The 21,820-nt window shown below is 41.2% G+C and overlaps 1 protein-coding gene across 5 annotated transcripts in view; it reads right to left on the bottom strand.

The window, feature by feature from the left end:
- Positions 1-21,820, bottom strand: part of Arl15 (ADP ribosylation factor like GTPase 15) — a 363,566-nt gene that overhangs the window by 255,442 nt on the left and 86,304 nt on the right. For 4 of the 5 annotated variants that reach the window (XM_060385727.1, XM_060385728.1, XM_060385729.1 and 1 more), the window contains exon 2: positions 3,414-3,556. The exons of the other annotated variant lie outside the window; for it this stretch is intronic. In XM_060385727.1, coding sequence (XP_060241710.1) covers positions 3,414-3,461 — 48 coding nt within the window. In that variant the 5' untranslated portion in view covers positions 3,462-3,556. The remainder of the gene's footprint in view (positions 1-3,413; positions 3,557-21,820) is intronic. 5 annotated transcript variants of the gene reach the window in all.

The following is a 21,820-nucleotide window of genomic DNA, read 5'->3' as shown; positions in this document are numbered from 1 at the left end:
AAGGAGGGATGCAGGAGTTGAGCATACAGTACTACAACATCAGGGAAAACAGCAGAGTAGTTTCTTAAAAAAAAAAAACTGAAAAGAGATTGTTATATGAAGCAGTATGAAACCTCTAAGTCTTATCTCACTGCAGCCTTATCAGCAAGGCTGAAACATAGAAGGAAGCAATGCTGTGTCTGCGACTATCTGAAAAAAATAACCAAACTGCAGGCTATGCATACAATGCAGTATTATTTAGTCTTAAAAACAAACAAACAAACAAACAAAAAAACAACTCTCAAATACATTACAATCTGGATCAATCCTAAGATCATAACACTCTGTGAAAAAAAAAAAAACAATTTCAAAAACACAAAAGCTACCATTCTGCTTACAGTCTATTTGAATGCAGGAGAAATCACAGCGCCAAACTGAGACAAGAACAGACACCTTACTGGGTGTCTGTTGTAGACTTTCAGTGCTACAAGATGGGATGTCATACAGTTGGATGATGGCAACGGCTGCATGTCATTACAAATCAATTTAAAGCCGCTGAAATACACTTTTAAAATGGTACATTTTATGCTCTGCGTATTTTACCACAATTTTTTAAATTATGGGGGAAAAACTTCACAGTTTAATCCCAAATGCATTCCTCCTCATTCACCTCCTTGAAGTTAACCTCTCTCTCTCTCTCATTGCTAAAGCCAGTGACTGGAATAATCCTTGGCACCCCTTCTCTTTTCCCTCAAACCACATTTCCAATCCATCAGGAAATTCTGTCAACAACAGCTTCAAAACAGACCCAGAATCCAACTTCTTCTCACCACCTCTACCCTTACCACTCTTGTCCAACCCCCTATCATCTGTTGCTTGACGGCTGCAAGAGCTTTCAACTGGCCTTCCAGTTTCCCCTCTGACCTCCTATAGTCTATTTACAACACAGTAGCCAGCATGAGCTTGTTAAAACATGCTGGTCATTTCTCATCGTAACTCCTCCAAGTCCTCCACGTCTATCTCGCTCAAGGTAAAGACCAAAGCCCTTCTGAGAGACAGCAAGGTCTTCTAAGATCCTTCCTCCTCTCACCACCCATTACTTTACAGGGACTCAAACACCATCTCTCCAAAGGACAGTACTTTGGCTTGCTGAGTAGTTGGAACTGAAGGACACCAAAGACCTTAAAAGCGTCAAGACTAAGGTCTCTCTCATCTTCTCTCTATACTTCTTTCTCATCATTGAGAGTCATGCAAGCCAGGGTTCCTCTTTCACAAAGTGATGACAGAAATTAGAGCTCTTTACCAAAGCAAGTTATAAAAACTAAAGACATCATTCTATCCCTCCATCTAGCCTTTCTATTCAGGGCAATTGATGAAATTCTATGTTCCAGACATATGTTTCAAGAATGGGCACTTATCTTTTTAAAATCACATTCTATAAACTTGGCACATCCTAGACATTTATCGGGCTTCTACCAAGTCCGCACCCCTCTAAAGTTTATACAAATGACAAAGGGCAGGACGAGTAGGCTAAGCCTCAAAGTTCAGCCTTTATAAGTCAGGCACAAGAGGAGAAATCAGCCAGTGTGCAGGGTAAAAACCAAAAAGACAACCTCATAAAGGTCAAAGGAGAAAGGAAGTGACCAACAGAGACAAGCTCCAGGGTAAGAGAAAATTAAAAACAGAGAGAGTACTCTGTCTCAGGAAATGGAGGAAAACAGAGATCTTTATAGGAATACCTTACTACATTTATTTATTTGGTTAGTTAGTTTATTCGTTTGTTTATTTATTTGTGTGTGTGTGTGTGTGTGTGCGCACGCGCGCATCGTGTGTGTGAGAGAAAGGGGGGTCACAGAGAGAGGTTTGTATGTGTATATGTGTAAGGGTATGAAAGGCGTGTGATGTGTAGTATGTGGTGTGGTGTGTGTGTGCGTGTAAAATGTCTGGGCAGAGGGTTAGCCATTGCATACATGTAGACGTCAGGGGACAACTTTCAGAAACGGGTTCCTTCCTTGGACCATGAATTCTTGGGCTGAACCCAGGCCACTGGCTTTCAGAGCAAGCGCCTTTACCAGCAGAGCCATCTCATCAGCTCAGCAAAGTTAATGCAGCGGGAGAGGAAATGTATTTAATGCCAGTAATACTTCTGTCACTTAACTTTCCCACTACTTTCATTACCATGGCTTTCCAATATGTGTATGAGTTCCATAACCCATGTCTAGCTCCTATCTCTCTCTAGAGAACAAATTAAAGTGGAGTATAACTCCCCCATACATCTAGATCTACATACCCCTTAGTTGCTCTGACAAAAACCAAAACTCAGGATCAGTCTCACCATAGACAACAAACACTCCTTGCTTCTTCTTGTGTTTCCTCTGCTTGTGTAAGTACATCACAACCATCCTATCTTCTAACCCACAAATCTCTGAGCATGGCAGCACTCAAGAGTTTGACGCAGGAGGGTCAGAAGCTCAAGGTCACTTTGAAGACATGGCAAGTGGTTAACAGGTCAGTATGGATTACACGAGACCTGTCTCATAATCAAGCAACTCAAAGCAAAAACACTGAAGACTGCAAATCTTGTAACACCCTCATCTTCTCTGTCTCCTTTTATCCATGATAGACATGTCTTAAGCATCCTTCTTGTTAGATAGTTCTTTAGAATTTACATCCCATCATTTTATAATAAAGTATTCATTCTTTTTGTCAGAGCATGAAATTATAACAATATATATTATATCTAGATAAGTAGGTGCTTAGTAAGTATTTGACCATTTGAAGTAGCTTAAATGGATCTGTATCAATTATCCAGACTTATGTTTATGAAACTAATTTGTTTTACTTTAGTAAGCAAGACTGTATTTTAAAAAAAAAAAAAAAACTAAATAATTTGGAGATGGAGTATCCTGAAGGATAACAACTTTAAATACAAAAATACCCAAATGAGAATTTCCACTTCAATTAGGTATCCTCTGGGAGACTAAGGTTAATACTGTGGAAACCTGGTCGCCACGTTGGAATTATTCCAGCTCTGACTCTCTATGGCCAGTTCTTGACTAGTCAGCCTTGTTTTCCTCTTCCTAACTTATTTTACATTGTCCAAAATGTGTAACTCCAAAAGAAGAACACTGGCATTGCTAAGGCAGATAAAATACGTGACATATAATAGCTTTTCCTTTCAGAGGCACAGACCCAGTGAGACATTCATGTTGAGCAAGAAGAGATAAGCCATTGCTGGATTAACACAAACAGGGACAAGAGATGATATGCAGGCTCCTTCCTCGTTGCTCCTTCATTTTTATGAAACCCAGCAACACAGTCTTGACCTTGATAACCTCCATAGCACCTTGCCAGCAGAAGGCAGAAAAAGGTCTCAGAAGAATTTTGGCCCCAAAACATTTTTGAATCAAGTTAGAGAAAGTTATGAAACTCACAGTTGTCATCCTTGACTTGCGTCCAGAATCACAATTCAAATGAAGCATGGAGTCTAAATGGTTGATGGTTTTCAGCTGGGTGTACTTTCCAGCCACCAAAATGAAAAATCTCTCTAATTTCACCCCAATAAAAAAAATGTGACCTGGCAAAAAAAAAAATAAATAAATATATACCTTTGTGATATAATGATGAGACAGAGAAGTAACACAAAATGCAGAGTCCTTATATAGGTTTGTATTTTTTAACAGTGATTTTTACACATTTAAAAACTGTTTAGAAGGCTGAATAGTAACATAATTAGCATCAGCATACCTGATACATAAAATACACAAAATAAACCATCTCTGTCCCACCTCACACAACAGCTTGACCTCAGCTATGTGAACTTCCCTAAAAGTACAGATGAAGGCTTTTACCCATTCTTCCTAGAATTTGAAAGGGCTGCCCTGAGTGTCCCACAAAATACACGGTGACCCCTGTATTTTCATTTCCCTACTGGTAAATGAAAATGACATGAATATATCACTTGAGATACTAGGAATGTGTGTGTGTGTGTGTGTGTGTGTGTGCGTGTGCATGTATGTATGAGAGACAGAATCTACCTTTCTTTTGTCCAGAAGGCAGCATCATTACCATTTCTCAAGGCCCAGTGTCTAACTCCTGTCCATGACAGACTCAAACCACATTCTGTACTTTCATAATGTTTAGTGCACACTGCTACTCTAGTATCTCTATATTATGTCAGTGCCAAAATGTTGTACAATGTCTCCCCTCAACTCAAAATCCTTCTTTACTCAGAATGACTCTGATAGAGATAAATCAATATATGAAATTATTCATGGTTGGTCTCAAGCAAACTGAACAGATCAATTAAATACAACCCAAAAAGTAGCATATGTAAGGTCCCAAGTTCAATTCCAGTACTAAAAGAGAAGGGAAGCGTGTAAGAAAGGCATTATATAAGCACAAGCATGCAATTCCAGCACTGGGGAAGTAGAGACAAAAAGAGCCAAGAGTTCAAGGTCATCCTCAGCTATGTGGCCAGTTCCAGGATAATCTGGACTCTATGATAACCAATCCTAGCTACACCCTCTTCTAGCCTCATTTGGGGGAGGTAAATGTTCTAGTCAACTATTTCTAATCTAATGCATAATTCACATGGGTGCTTCAAAAAAAAATTCAGGTCTTCAACTTTGAAAATTAAATAAAAAGGGATCATCAAAACTTATAATTATTAAAATAAAATTAATATGACACACAAAATATTCTTTGAGAGCAAAACTAAAAATCATCACCTGTCCAAATCTTGAGTGTGAATGTGGGGGGGGGGGGATCTGTTTGAAATATTTGATTATCAGTACACACCTCTTCATCTAAGAAAAACCATCTATATAATTGGGGTGGTCCTCTTAAAAACTCAAGCTACAAAATCCTATGTTTAGACAATGAACTATGAGAAAAAAAAAAACGAACCCAATTTTTATTCATTAGGAATATCAATAGCTATGCCTTAGCAGCTAAGAACATTTGATTTATAACAAACCGTCCTTTTACGTTAAAAAACAAAACCCACCAAGTTCTATGGGATCTTTTTTGGAATGAAGCTTCCTTAGTGGGCAAGAGAATGTGGGCCGGAGCTAAGCTGGACCTCATCACCAGCTCACAACTCACTTGCTAAGCCACCTCTACCAAACAACCTAAGTTCTGTGAGCTTCACCTCATCTCAATAATCGGAATAAGACTACAGCTACTATAAAAATTAAATTATTTATTTTTAATGTCACGTGCTTGTAATAGTTTGTACCAGTTGTTAGGTTGTGCAGGCAATTCAACTGGCCTTCCCTTAGGGAACTTTAGAGTCCTGACAACGTCCTATGTCAGTACATGTGTCCTATGACATCAACTGAGCCAGGTTCATAATGACCTGTCGCCCCCTTCCCCGACCATGTCTGTCTCTGTCCCTGTCTCTGTCTGTCTCTCTCTCCATCTCCATCCAATACACCTCACTGGATTTAAGACTGGTTGTGTGCATGGCATTTTTATATAAATACTAACACCAGTTCCTAGTGCTGTTCATTATTGCCATTTTGATTATACCATGCCACTGACTACACTCTCTGTTCGTGGTAAGAGACAAATAGAAAACAAACTTCTAGTTGTTAATTCAAGATTCTGGAATTGACCTAACTGATGCTACTTCATTTCTCTATATATGAACCTGCTTATACTGCTACTGTAGAATAGAAATTATAGATTATGAAACAAGATCCTTAATTGAAATGTGAAGAAACATGTTTACGCTGTTATGTTATTTTGTGATTTACTTAAACTTCTTCAAATGGGGAATGGGTAAAGAAATAGTCATTAGATAGTCATTAGAATGACTGGCCCTACTGTATTTTAAGTATTATTAATTTCAACTGTGGAGACTGTGTTGGTGAATACATACTGATCCCCAAGCTGTAGAAACACCTGTTCCAGGTAGAGGTCTAAATTTCTGCAGGAAGCAGACACGCTCCCTTTCAGCTTTCCCTGACATTTAAGTGCTTTCTTTTCTCTAGTGGAGTTATTCACTCTCTGTTGTTTTCTTTCGGTTAAAGCACGTTAGACCGAAATGTAGTAGCACAGTCCAAGCTGTCTGAACATCTTTCAGCAGCGAGAACAAAACGTTATTTTGAGGCAGAGCCTAATGACCCTGGGAGAAGCAGGGAGTTCTGCGATTATGAAGCTGCTCCTTCAGTACCCCCACCCGCTACATGTTACATTTTCCTTTACTGCTCAAATCAAGAATGTTTTAGGTCACGGCACACTTACATGATCTAATAGCCTTTTTTCCCCATTTATTAAAAAAAAAAAAAAAAAACAAACTTGGCAGATTTTAAGTGCATAATTCATTATAATTGTACAAAGGAGCACACTGTACTCAGCTCTGTCTAAGCTAAAATACACATGAGTCCTCTCTTATCTGTAAACAGTAAGTTCTAAAACTCCCAGTAGTTGCCTGCACTGTGAGTAGCCGTGAAGAAAAACAGAACAATTACAACAATACACTATAATAAAGTGGCAGCTTCATACCACTAAGTACAACAGGGCTACCTGAGCCCAAGCATTACATCATTAGACCAATTGTTCTGATAGCCTAGTGGCTTCAAAGTGGCCAACAGGTGAGTGCCTTACATAGTAACAACTCCCCTCAACAAAATGATGACTCACATCCTGTGAGAGGCAAAGCAGGATGGCACAGGTTTTCATAACAACTTCTCAGAATGGCATTCAGTTTAATATCTATGCAATATCTATGTTTATTTCAGCAATCCCCATTCACTATTTTCAAATGCCCTTGAAAACAAGTAACTGGAAGCACAGAAATAAAAGTGTAGTCAATGGGAAATAGTATATATAGAGAAAAAAAAGAGAACCCTTTAATTCATTGTTGTAAAATTAAAATATTTAAAATGTGTCAGAGTAAGGAGACATTTTCATAATTCACTTTCAAAAGAAATCTTTGGCAGCGAGAACTCAAACTATTCTCAGGTCAAAGACTAAGCTACCTCAAAGAACACTTTTTTATTATATTTTCGAACAAAGTATCCAAGAATCAAATGCTGAAACTTTACAGTTTGAATTATAAAGGAGGCCAGGCCCTGGTAACCCCTGCCTTTAATCTGAGCACTCAGGAGATAGAGGCAGGCCTATGAGTTCTCTGTGAGTTAGGCCTCGCCTACAAAGCAAGTACAGGACAGTCAGCAGCACACAGAGAAACCCTATGTCGAAAAACTGAAAATAATAATAATAAAAGAATAAAAAAGAATTAGAAAGGAAAAGCAGCTAAAGAGCTTTAAAATGGTGACAAAGTTCCATTGTGACTAGATAAATGATAAAAATGTGGCTACTAAGTACAGTGTTGGACCCTTTTTTCGCAATAAATGATTATCTCTAAAAGAGGTTCAGTTTTATTTTAATGCCCTTTTTTAATTATGAAGGAAAGGACACAAAATTATAAAAGATCAAGTCCAGTTCTCCTTTCCTCCTGCTCCCCAACAAATTAGATCCTAATATGTACCTCAAAAAGTGCCCAGGGAAACAAAAAGCAAAACCTAAGGGCAGGTCATTCAAAGAGGCCTCCTGCTTCTCTGTGTGCTGGTGTGCTTCAGGCAGTTCATACCATCCTACCTTTGCCTCATTTTAAAAAATCCAGTGTAAAAAATGTGCTGACAGAAGCTTTGGGAATTGCAAGCATGAGACAAAAGGGAAAGGGGAGGAAATGCTAGTCAGGCAATTCATTGACGAAAGCAGCATGAACTTGTCTGGGTGTTCTCCAGGTAATGAGAAACATCTCACGAATGCCAAGGAAAGTACGTTAAATGACTGTTCTTTTAACACGCCTTTTGGGCACATGTCTTAGGGCTGGTGTCACAGAAGAGCAGGAGGGGCTGCCCCTATTTCATGATCACACTAGCTCTGAACATAATTAAAACTAATCCTTTTACCTGCCTACATTTCTTATAAGCAATCTGTCTAGTGCATACATTAAAAAGGTCTGGATGTTTTGCACCAACAAGATTCAATCAGTACCTTGACATTGGTGGGGGCAGAGAGGGGGAACGCAAGTCCAAACAGCATCAGCTCATTCATTCATTTAAAACACTCAGCAATTTTAAAAGGCTTAGAAAACACGGAGCATAATGGTGTATCAAAAAATGACAAGCCTTCATCAGACACACAACAGCCAAATTTGCTTACCTGGAGCTTTGAGAGGCAGCCAAGACATGAGAACCTCACAGAAGGAAAGCTTATGCCATAACTTGCATTAAGAACAGGGTGTAGAAACAAGTATTTGCAAACCAACCAAGGTACTCCATATTATACAGGAAGGGGGAAAAACCCTCCCTCAGAGCTAGTTGATACAATTATAACCCAGCTCTGAAAAGGATTACCTGTAACTTGTCCAAGGGTTTAAAGCAGAGGTCACTGTCCCACTAACCTGGCATTCACAAGACACTGAAAACCTTGACTGAGGTGCCAGAGAAAATACATCGTACCCTGGCTCATCTGTTGGTGACAAATTTCTTTTTTGTATTTGTTTTGTTGTTGTTGTTGTTGTTGTTGTTGCTTTTGTTTTTCGAGGCAGGTTTTTTTCTGTGTAGCCCTGGCTGTCCTAGACTCCTTTGTAGACCAGGCTGGCCTCGAACTCAGAGATCTGCCTGCCTCTCCCTCCCAAGTGCTGGGATTAGAGGTGTGCATCACCACGTCCCTCAACAATTGTTTTCTTATACAGCTTCATTTATCCCAGACAGAACAAAACAGTAACTCAATAAATTAAACCATACTTCTTCAATGACTATAAACATCGGGTTTTTATTTAGATATCACCAATATTAACAAGAAGGGGCCTATCCTCCCATGCAATCACATTCGTTTTCACTACTTTCTCAAATTTCAGTGGGGCGACTTGGTGGAGGATCACCTACAACATTTGTGTGTTTTGGTGTCTCATGTGACGCTTGCTAACTAGCTCAACCGCACAGCTTGGTTCACTCTCAGCTCACGTGTGTCTGAGATGGCTTGCCACAGGGAAGAACCAGGTGTCACTCTCCAAGGCCTCTGCCCTGACTCCATCCATTATTCTGAATTGGTTTCACAGACGTAGGCTTTCCAGCCTCCCTAGTTCATTCACCAATGCTCCACCCATCATCACACTGGCATGCTTTAGGAGTCTGCCAGAGACTCTGCCTACTCAGTGAGGCTTCAGAACCACCTGCTGGCCACATGCTTGCACCTCCTTGTAAAATTCTAGTCTCAGCAATAGGCCAGGCTAGGTAGATACACTTGCGAGCCATCTCAGTCTTAAAGTCTGCTCACCCTAACCTCTGACTGGGTGCCTCAGCCTCCGGCAGTTCTCCAGTTGTGACTGATTACCCTGGCCTGTCTTCCACAAGAACTCTGGCTGGCCAGCGAATACACCTTATTCCTCAGGTTTACCCTGCACAGCTTGTTGGCTATACATTCCTACCAGTGCGTACTGGATGTGGAACTCAACACAATGTCTCCCAGTGAGCAAATGCCTCCTGGTCAGCAAGACCCTTCTGCAGTGGCCCTGCTATCTGCTGTTATTGTAATAAACAACCTTCCCTATGGTGTCTTAATAAGCATAGTAGGCTAAATATTTCTCTAGAAGGTGGCCTCAAATTACATAAATTTCCTCCCTGATCTCCTGACTTCAGTAACTCAGCCTCCTTGGAAAACTTCAAACCAGACATGTTAAACCACATGTAAGCAAAGGCAGCTGTCAAGAAGTTTAAGAGAATAAGAGGTTATTGTTTTGTTTTGTTTTTTCCTTAGAGCATAAAACATGGGCATTTTTAAAGTCATAGAAATGAACTTTGTTTTTTTTGACCTGAGTTTAATGATTCTTGATCCCTTAAGGGCTGTAATGTTTAACTTGGTTTTAGGCAGGAATACTAAAAAAAAAAAAAAGATGTTCCCAAACCACAGAAGAGTCAACCAACAAACGTGTATGTAAGAGAGAAAGAGAGAGAGAGAGAGAGAGAGAGAGAGAGAGAGAGAGAGAATCCTCTTTTCTGAAACCTGCAACTATGTCATGTATGGGGATGAGGGAGGTGACAATCAGCTGACTTCAAAAAGATTGTCCGGGGTTAATCCATGAGCCCCATGCAATCATTAAGTCTTTAAACAGGAAAGAGGGAAGTGGAGAGGCCAGAACCAAAATGATGGCACCATGAAAATGACAGCCATGGCTGGTTTTCAGATGAAAAGCAACTAACAGTCAAGTGATTCCGGCAGGTTCTAGAGCAGTGGCTCTCAACCTTCCTAATGCTGCAACGACCCTTAGCTTCATTTTTAACATTCAGACTAAGACTCAAAATATCACCTTTCATGGGTGAAGTCAACAACAATAAAGGTCTTAACAATCAACAACAAAAGTCTTAACATACTTCTAATTTAAGACCAAGATATGAGAAGTCTTAGAGAAGCTGTTGTTTTCTCCTCTGTCGACAGGAGGTCAATGGATAACTGTCCAGCCTCTACCATGGCTTCATGAGTACCCAGTCAATATCTTTCCCAAATACCTTGAAAAAAACTGTAGGCTGTTTTTTCTTTGCCGCCTGGACTCACCTTATACTCCTAAATCCAGAGCAGTGGGTGGTGCTCTCCCCCCACCCACCCTGGTCTCGCTCTCCTTCTTCTCTCCCTCCTCTCCCTCCTCCTCCCTCCTCCTCTTTTCCTTCCACCCCTCCACACCACCCCAACACACAAACATACTTGTTACAGACCTCAAGACACAATTTAGCTTTTAATATCAACCACCCAGAAACAAAATTCTCCCCAGTCGAGCAGAGAAGCTTAAACATATTCCAAACACCTGAGTCCTCATCACATTACCGTTAGGTGCAAGGATACAGGAGCTAGCAAGAATGGGGATCTTTACAAACTTCCTTTCTCCTCCATTAGCACAGATTCCCAGCTAACTCCATTTCTTTCCTAACACACAAGCAGAACACTGTAAAGATGTCCTGTTCCGATTTCCTAATGAGGGTGAAATGACAGCAAACGGCCTACGATTGACACAGCTGGCTGCATGAAAGTACAGTTTTTTGGTAATCTTACACAAGCCTCCGTTTCTTAGTAATACTGAGACTGAAAATCATTTTAGTCGTTGGAACCATCAAATAGTTTGGTACACAAATGAATGCTTCCAACAACTCTAATGTGGACATGAAGTTTTCAACAGTCCCCTATGAGGACGAGCCTGCATGATGCCTCCCCACCTTCACAAAGCTTTCCTGCTGCAGTGTGAAAGAGCTCACTCATTCAAAGAATGTAAACTTCCCAGGACAGGGAGGAAGCCACGCTACGATCGCAGTGACAGCCAGAGAGTACGGTTTTCTTAATGTCCACATTGGTAAAGTGTCGTGCTGCTCTCAGCCACACAATTCACCCCTTGTTTTTATTACCATAGTTCTAGAAATTCCCCAAACCTGGAAGCTGCTACCTAGACCACACTGCAAAGTTGAGTGATAAAAGACTAAATGATTTCCACTGTAAGAGAGAAAAGTCAACATCTATGTTTGTAAAACATTAACCAAACCGCAAAATGTCCCATTGTGACAATTTTATTACTAACAGTGATAGGGAAAAGAAAACAAAAGCACACAGTGGACACATACCACCGTCATCTATGCCAGACTCCACTCTATCCCAGGATTCCCACGGGAGGTTTGCAGGAACTCTGGACTGCCCATGTCTTCACTTCTCCCTCTCAACACTTCTGAGAACCTAACCTCAAACTGTCAAGAGTGAGAAAGGCTTTTGGTGACAGATTACCACTCGACTTGCTCACCAGAACCTGCAGTACCTACATCTGAATTTCTATCAACCATTGACTTGGCACTGAAGCCAACTCTAGGCTGTAGCCTTCTTAGAATCCTTATAAATTACCCAAGGTCCAGTCTGCACGTTCAAAGTTGCTGATAATGGTAATAAAATTACAAATGTTGCCCCCCCCATCCCTTACAATTCTGTGCAGTTTAAAACCTAAAAGTTTTCGTTAGTATTATTATTAATGGTCACGATTAAGGCACAAGTTCTCAGCATTTTATCCATCTGGGGGCAAGCAGACATCTAGCAATTAACACTTAAAAAAAATGCTACAACAGTGGTTCTCTCCCTGTGTGTCACTAGCCCGTGGGGTCAGATGATCTTTTCACAAGGGTCACGTAAGATCACCAGAAAACACGGATATTTACATTACGATTCATAACAGTAGCACTATTACAATTATGAAGTAGCAATGAAATTAACTTTATGGTTGGGGTCACCACAGCATAAGGAACTATTAAAGTCACAGCATTAGGAAGGTCGTGAGACACGGTACCAGAATGAGTGTGGCCTGCACGCTTTGTTCTTCATGGAAGAACATCGGGAACAGTCACATACTAATGATTACCCTTGCTGTCAATTCCCACGTGGTCTTGACAAACCTGCTATGCACTCTGGACTCAGAGCCCTCACTCGCTAAAGTCTTTGGCAAGCATGTTTAATGGGTCACTGCACTTAATCTTTACACTCCCCTGAGAGGACCATATGTTAATCAAGTCCCATGTGAAGGTACCCGCCGCCAAAAGAAACTGCTTGCCTAAGATATACAACTAACAAGATCGGGGATTTGAACACAGGTCTCCATCTGCTTCCAAAATAAAGATGGCAGCAGCAGTGGTGGTAATGGTAGCAGCAGCGGTGGCAGAGATGGTGATAGTGGTTACATTATACCAGCCTCAGGGAAAATCCAGAAAGCTAGACTACATGTTTTTTTCCTTCCAGCCGAGAGAGAGAGAGAGAGAGAGAGAGAGAGAGAGAGAGAGAGAGAGAGAGAGAGAGTTTAGGGCCTATACCTGGATCCTAACATACGAAGTACTGCACAGAGTACTGCGTCTTCCCTGGAGAACCAATCCATCTTACCTTGGTGAGGAACAGGACCTCACTATTAGTGTGGACCTGGGGCCATCCTCCTTTAAACTGTGATAGTGTAGTCCCACTCAGAAAATGATGGCTGTCGTCTTGTACGGTATCAGTCCCTCAACAAGTCTTATTTGAGTGGTACCACACTTAACTGGAGGTTTGCTGTACAGAACTAAGTGGATGGAAGCCAGCCAGGACCCTCTCCTCTAGGAACTTAGGGTTGAAGATGCTCTGGAAAGAATAACTACAAGTACAGAAGGAGTGCTAGTAAATCTCCCTATTGCTTTCCTCAGAGTCAGAATCTTCTGGGGGAGGGGGAGAGGGGTAGCCTCAACTGTTTCTATCAAGGAGAACAGAGGAGTTTGTCTCCTCCCTTACCCTCCCCCAACTTCCTTGGGCCATAGTATTCCTTTGGCTTAATCTAGACCAGAGGTTTTCAACCTTGGAGGCATGACCCCCTTGTGGGGGTCAAATATCAGAGATCCTTCATAGCTGATATCTACATTATGACTCATAACAGTAAAAAAAATATAGTTAGGGAGTAGCAACAAAATAATTTTATTGTTGAGGGTCACAAGAACATGAGAAGGTATATTAAAAGGTCACAGCATTAGGAAGTTTGAGGACCACTGCTCTAGTCTATGTTAAATTAGCAGACTTGGAAAAGTTCCAGTTAGAGTTGGAAAGTATCACAGAGCTGTGTATTAGGCTATCTACACTACTGAGCGCTGGACTTGTCATTGAACTTGGGGGGTCATAACCTGTACCTCAAGTCAAGTCTCACTCATCCTCAATAAGTCAATTAAAAGAGCCAAATTAAAAGTGGAACGCAGAAAAAGGAGATTTACTCAACGCAGCCACATTGGGAAGAGGCCAAAGACATCCAACAAATCCCTCAAGTCCGCGGGATACTGAAGTGAGATCAAAGTTCAAATAGAGCACATGAAAGTCTACACAGTCCTGGTCAAGATGGTCCCGCCCTCCACTGACCCATCATTATCATGGTTTTAGCTTCTTCTTACAAGGTGGTCTGACAAGCTGTGGGAAATGTGTGGAATTTCTTTCAGGAAGACAAGTTCCACCACCACTACCCCCTCCCCCCGACCTGGTGCCCTTTCCTCCCCCCAAGATGAGATCCCTGGGGAAAATTCCCATCTCTTTGTGAGCCATTGTTTCAATAGCCTTATAGTCAGCTTGAGAAACACAGTGTTCCTTTAGAATACCTTCATCTCTGACAAACCAGTTGCAGCCCTAGCGGTCACAAAGCACACAATTTTGAAGGAGCCACTGAGACTTTGGCCCCTTGCTTTCTTGCTTGCTTTCCAGCTATCATCAGAGGTGTTCTGTCAGATTCCTCACAGGATTAGTTACTTCTGCATCTCTGTGACCAAAATATTAATAGAAAGATGTGAGAATGACAAGGTCTGCTTAGGCTCATAGTTTTAGACCGTATGGGACATCATAACAGAGAAAGCATGGCATCTCATCTATGGCCAAGGACATGTGAGACAGTGGTTTGTTTACATGGTACACTGGCAAACCAAGAGAGACCAGAACCGGGAAGGTGTGATCCTCAAGTGACCTAATTCCACCACCCAGGCCCTACCTCCTCACGTCTCCACACACATCATAATAGCACCATAATCTAGGAACTGAACATTCAAACCCTGAGCTTGTGGGGCGCATTTTGGATTCAAATTCAAACACCTGCCTCAACGTAAGCCCCAAATAATAGAGATATTAGACCATGGACAGAAGACACTGAGACTATGAACCAAAGTAACTGGCCCCACACTTCAGGTAGATTTCCTTGCATATTCTACCCCAGCAATGGAGAGCTAACAGAATACATACATACATACATACACATATACATACATACATACATACATACATGTATGTATGTACATAAGCAGTGGGCATAATAATCATCGAACTTTATAATGATCATATGCAACATCTAAGCCTGTTTAATCCTATGAGCTATATAATTTACATACTGAAAATAATCAGGGCTCCTTTACAGCTATAGCTTATAGAAGCTGCCAGCAGGATCAGTGTCCTGAGTCGACAATCTTCGTTCATCTCTCTCATCTCATCAATAGCAATTGGCTAAAACTTCATCCCAAGAGGGAGATTTTGGATATGAACAAGAAAGATATGCTCTCTGCCCTCATGGAAGCTAGAATGCAGAGAAGAAGCCACACAGTAAGTGGGGAATCACACAAATCAACAGTTAAACACTGACACGGAGAAAGTGCTGTGAACCTTGGAAAAGTTTAGCAGATCATCTACCAAGTATATTTCCAAAAGCTAGGGGGAAACGAAATGTCTGACAAAGGTAACCCAATTTAGATGGAAAGCCCGGGGGTGGGGTGGGGCTGCCTCAGCTGAAAATAGGAGTTACCAGAGAAAATAAGGAGAACAGTGTTCCGAGGTGAAGGAGCTGCACTTTTCCTGAGGAGACAAAGGACTCGATTTGCTACAGAAATCAAAAAGCCAATATGAAAGAGGAGGAGCCATGCACAGAGGAGGAGAATGGGAGCAAGAGAAAGGTACAGGAATCCAAAACACAGCAATGCCCCTACACCACACATCTTCTGGCCCATAAGGACAGGCTACGACAGCTTCTTCGCAGCATTTCAGATGCGGGTACTGATAGCTGACCGCCAAGCCCAGTCCTGAAACACTAAACCATTCAAAAGTACAACAGATATTTAAACAGCATCAGTGGCAGATATGTGGAATTAAGATGGCTCATTAGCACTGATCAGCCTCATCTTTCAAGGAGGGAAACACTGGACTGTAGGCTACGGACCTCCTTTTCAGATCACTCAGGTTCCACTAAGAGAAGCCTTGCTCTTCCTGAAGAGGAGGTCAATGCCACATGATAAGCAGACTAGGAAAAGGGATCCAAAACCACTGACAGAAGGCAAAAAACATGTGACACACTCCTAATCCCCCACACACACTCCTTCACAGTGCAAAGATGCCAGTTCCCTGTACATGCATGACAAAAGAAAGCAGTGTGCATCTGCCCAAAAAAAGAAAAAAAAACCTCTCTACAGCAGACACTATGACTCCACAATGCTACCTCTCCCTAGAAACAAGAAAGGCATGGACTCTAAGCGGAGACGGTTCTTGCTTCTGCTCAGGACTGCTGCTCTGTGGAAATGCTCATACTGCATCTGCCCTCTGGGCCGGAGTGATTTTTAGGAGTGATTGTTAGGGAGGAAATAAGGAAGAGACTTCTGATCCAAGCTGAAAGTTGAGTACCTGCCCCTGAAACCGCACCAAAATACTTTTAAAGAGATCATTTGAGAACAATTTTTAAATGCTGTATGTTCTTGGACATCGAATAGAACTACAATCATTTGGGAAACGGAGCACAGAACACTGCACTGTAACTGATGTCGCCTATCACGTGACGCTGAGTCTTAACAAGCAGTCGGGAAAGAACTACAAGGGCCCCCACAGAAGGGAAGGGAAGGGAAGCGCAGTAAGGAGTGAATCTGGCCCCAGAAGCAGGTGAACATAAGAGTAAAAACTCAAAGCCCTCTGAAGAGGGGACTGGATTTTAGGTCCTCTCCCCTACTTCATGGAGCAAGGCAACTGCCCAACTACCAAAGGCTTCACATCTTTTCCCTGAAAAGACCAAGCAGGGTCTCACATCTAGGATTCCTCAGGCAGGAGTTGCAGGCAAAGCAAACCGTACTAAGAAGAATAAGGCGAGAGACTGTGGAGCAGGGATTCTGAGTGGCTAGCCCCTGTCTACAGTTGCCTCCGGATCCCTCACCTCCAGGCTCATCTTTACCATGCTGGTGCTTAAAGGATTCTTTATTAGAGTATCAAACCAGCCCAAGAGTGAACACCTAAAGATCTGAGTGACTGGGAACCCTGCCAATAAGAGACTTCATACTCTTGAATATAAGTAGACAAAGATTGACAGACATCTGAGAAAAGCTATTAATAAGAACAAGAGACAACAAAAACAAAGACAAAAACATGATTGCTCAGAGTAAGCAGGTATAGCATATAAGTTGGTATACACTTATGTTTTAAAATCTAAAATCAAAATTCATGGGAGCGGAACATGGAGTTGCCAGCAGAGTGCTTTCCTGGTATGTATAAAGCCCAGTGTTGAACCCCAGAACCCCATAAACCAGGTACAATGGCACAAGCCTGTAATCCCAGTGCTTGGGAGGTGGAGGGAGGAGGTTTAGGTGTTCAGGGGCTACAGTCCTTTTCTCAAAAGTAAGTAAGTGCTAAAGAGCAATGGTTCAGAACACTGGCAGCTCTTGCAGAGGATCCAGGTTCAGTCCCCAGCACCCACATGGTAACTCACAAGTGTCTGTAACTTCAGTTCCAGGGGGATCTGACCTGACCCTCTTCTGACCTATGTGGGTGCCAGGTATGCACGTGGTGTTCAGACATGTAGGCACTCAGATGCATAAATGAGTAAATATTTTTAAAGTGACCAAATAAATAAAATACATGACATATATAATGAAAATCAGAGGGGATATCATAAAATACATAGAAAAGGGGAGGTAAACAGAAATGTGAAACACAATAAAAAGCTTAAATTTGAGAGGGACAAATCTCCCAGAAAACAGGATATAAGTGAAAAACACAAAATGAAAAGTGTTGAAAATTAAGGATTGCTATAAGAGAGCAATTTTTCATGAGAGAAAGTTTCAAGAGAGAAAGTTTCATGAAATTTTTACAGAATTTGAGGGTTTAAGTTTTCCCTTCAAAGGGCCTAGTCCTGGCTAGCAAAAAAGAAAAGAAAAGAAAACCAAACTTTATAGCAAAGCACAGCATGGAATGTCAGAAAACTACAGTTGCCAAACGCAATTAAAAACAAACAAAGTCCTGCCAACCAAAATGTTCGAGACAAAGGCTTAAGGACAAAATAGGATGGTTCTTCTAGATGCCACACTGGAAACTTAAAAACAAATGGCACAATGCCTCTGAAATTGTGAGGGAAAAGAATGCCCAGCCCAGGACTCCGTCTGCACCAACTAAGCCATCAATCATGAGCCTGATAAGAAAGGTCTCAAAATCGTGACCTCTGGTACACCCCGGGGTGAGCGAAGAAAGAAGACCTGGATGCCAGCAGGGACCTCACAGGAGAAGGGGTCCCCAGCGTGGCAATTCAGGGGCCGCCATGGATGACAGCCACACAGCCCTGGAAGGCTATCACCTCCCCTCCAAAAAAAAAAAGAGCAGATCGGGGGCTCTGGAAGAAGAGTCACCAATAATTTGACAGGATTTGATAACATCCCAATTATCACATTAGAAAGAGAAGATCTATACAACTAGGGGCGGAGCAAACGAGAAAAAAAATCAATGACATAGAAACTAAGTACATAACAAAACATCACAATAATTCACCTTACGGAAAATCAAATTGAATGGTGAAAAATAAACATACTGCAGCAGATGGCAACCGTGTCTAACATTTTTATAGCAGGGGAAAGTAGATAGAGACTTGGATCTATCCAAGTCCACAGCACTAACATCCTGGCAGCCAAAGGAGGAGGAGGAGGAGGGAAGGGACAGGAGGACAGCGACAGGAAAAAGTTAACCCTCCTTCCAAAGCCGGGAGCCACTGGGAATGTCAACTAGACAGGAAAGAAGCAGCAGCAACATGAGCACACTGACCGAGAGGACAACGATAAATATAAACAAACCCAAAAGCTAAATAGTTGAAAATAGAGAAAACCAGAGAAGGAATGGGAACCGGAAGGGGGGGGAATCACTACTCATTTCTACATGTTCCATGAAATCAGTTGACATTTTAAAACACATTCTGACATATAGCCCTAACTTTTAAGAAAATTACTAAATAATACAGAAGGTGAGGTATGTGCAAGAGAATCAATATACACTCACATAACCACTTAAATGTTTATGAAATCATTAGAAAAATATGAATGCCTGCATTCTGAAGCACAATAGTACAATTCTTTTCAAGAGTATCTTTAGGTCTTTGTTACTTGAAGGAATATTTAATGAAAACAAATCACTCACCTCAAGTCATTTTTAGTACCCAGACACTGGCCAGACACGCTGCATAAAAAGACTAATTTGTGAACAGTTATTTGCAAAGTCAACATTCTCCCCGGGCCTTTGAAACTGGCAGCCTCTATAATTTTTTATCTGTTATTAATTCATAACTACCTCCTCCCTCCAAAAAGACAGCTACCTTCTTCTTAAGTCACATTTTTCTCTTCAAATTATAAAAACATAGTGAGGTAGAAGATTACAGAGTATTAATTAGAATGTGCTTTCAGAATAGCCGAGGAGACAGTCACTTAAAAACTATAAAAGGGAACGCAGGGTAGAAATCAGGCAATTTGTTCTTTTGTGTCTTAATATTTTCCCAGAATACAATACACACGTTTTATTCCTTTATGTCTTCCATGTGAGCTGAAAGGTAGAAATGCAAGCATAACAAGATCAATTCACAGAACACTTTTCTTTGTTATGAAGTAATTTTACCTGTAGGAAATGGCTGAATATATCTGCTTCAAAATATCTAGTAAAAATCTGTGACAGGGCATCAGCTCCATAAAATTCTCCAGTTACATTAAAACTCTTTCTTTCATGAACTGTAACAGTCTCCGTAAGACAAGAGTATTTTGATGAAAGTAATATCCTAGTATTATCTGCTTTTACTGGACTCGACCCTTACTTCCTAAATAATTCTAATATATCCTTGGAAATCTAAGCTTAAGACAGTGATTTGACAACACTTAAATGGCATTTCAATACAATGTCAACTGTACTAAAATATAGCCTTAAAATATTAGAAAGGTACAGCATTGCCAAACATCATAACGAAACTCAAATTTACCCAGTATATTCCATCCCCACATAATTTCTCTCATGCTTATGGACACCAGCATATGGTAAACCCTCTGAGATCTTAAAATGAATGCCCTTTTGGGACTAGTGAAGACACTGGGACTTTGATTATCCGAAGGATGCTTTGTTGCTGTTTGAACCTACTAATCTTCAAGGGGTTTCCAACAACCATGAAGATTTTTTTTTTACAAGGAGGAACATCTTACAATTGAAAATGACTCTAAATGCGTATCATGCAACTTCTTTTCCTTCCACATACAAGTGTGACAGAGAAGTTAATTAAGATGACAAACAACCCACAATTAGTTCGGTCTTCTAGAAACCACCTGAGTGGTCTTTCTGCAATAATTCATTACAGAATCTGCAACTAAGTGGAATCACTATTGAGACTTGTATCAACAGAAATGAAAACACATTTTTAGTGGGTGTTTTTTAATCATCTGTGCAGTCACACATAAGGGAGAACTCTACTTTGACACAAAAATCAAACTAAAGTTTCCTTTATGCACAGAAACAGACTGTGCAGCCGCAGACGTCACTGAATCAGAAACACACGTTCAGGGTTTTTTCTCCTTTGAGGTAAGCGACTGCTCTGAAGTATACACAGTGCAGCACAGCGGTACAGAGCTGGGGCTCTTCTCAGTGTTCTCCGAGTCTCACAGGCCACTGGACATCAACTCCAGAACACAAAGAGAAGAAAGCGAAAGGGGGAGGGGGCAGCAGCAGCAGCTCCATATAACGACTTGAATAAGTCATACCTTGGGGCCCTAAGATTTGCCATGGGACTAATCACTGATTAAAGACCTGACAACTTTCCCTGCCTACAGTCCAGAAAGTAATCTCACAGACAGGTATAAGACTGGAATCTCAAAGAGCTAAAGTTAGCTTTAGATAACATTCAAATGCTCAGGCACTTTCATATTCTCATCTTACTATTACTATAGACACTTCTTTTAAAAAAATAATTTTATGACATTTAGTTGTGGATGGGTAGGAACATGAGTATGTGCACCTGTGTATCTCCTTGCCCAGCACCTGGAAGTCAGTTGACAACATGCAAGAATCCATTCTCTTTCCATGGGAGGGAGTCCCACGGATCCAACACAGTTCAAAGGTTTAGTGGCACCTGCCTTTTACCTACTGAGCAATCTTGCCTTATTATTAAACAGAAAAGAAAATCAGAAAGTTTAAAGACGCAGACAAAGCCCAAAATAAGGGATCTGCTTATCTGGAACAGCCCTATGTAACCAGAAAAGAATAATTTCAATAGCATAAAAAATGCAAGGCCCCAAATGTGTTAGAGGTCTGGAGTGTGGCTGATTCTCTAAGAAAGTGTTTGGCTGCAAGTACCATTAAAATTTACTCCATGGTGTTTTTAATGAGATACAACCAAATTTAAAGTAGTAGAAATTGTATATAGTCTGTCTCTCTCACTCTACCCACCTCACATCCCTCCCTCTCTTTGTACACACACACACACACACACACACACACACACACACACACACACACACACCAGTCATATATACCATATAATCATAAAGGATCAGAAGCAGTATAGTCTCAGTCAATACCCAATTTTGTCACAGCTTAGAAGTGGCCACACTCAAAACCTAGGAAACAGGCAAAGCTGTGTCCCAATAGCAATGCACAGAAAGACACAATCAGCCCATGCATTATAATTTGCCAATCACTGGATTAATAAAAATGCCAACCTCTGGCTTAAATAAACAAGACTTAAAAGAAGCTAGCACTTCCCCCAAGGTAGTAAGAGAGCTACCTAGTGTCTAAATGCCACAGAGAAAAACCAGAAATGAGTTGGGGGAGGGGAGCTGAGCAAAGCCAACTACATGGATCCCTCTTCACAAGAGAGTAAAAGTTTTCTCCAAACCCCCAAATGGCACACCCACACATGAGATTATTGCTCTGAACCAAAAGCACAGGCACACTTGGCTGTGAGCAAAGCTTACACAACAACAGGGTGTAAGTAGTTCAGACAAGTTCCTAACTCATTGCCGCACGTTAGACCCACTGCAGCCTTGGCAGGAGAGAG

This window comes from Meriones unguiculatus, chromosome 6 (assembly GCF_030254825.1).
Source record: "Meriones unguiculatus strain TT.TT164.6M chromosome 6, Bangor_MerUng_6.1, whole genome shotgun sequence".
Taxonomy (NCBI): domain Eukaryota; kingdom Metazoa; phylum Chordata; class Mammalia; order Rodentia; family Muridae; genus Meriones; species Meriones unguiculatus.
Note: the sequence above shows the minus strand (reverse complement) of the source record. Positions and strands in the feature narration are given on the sequence as shown.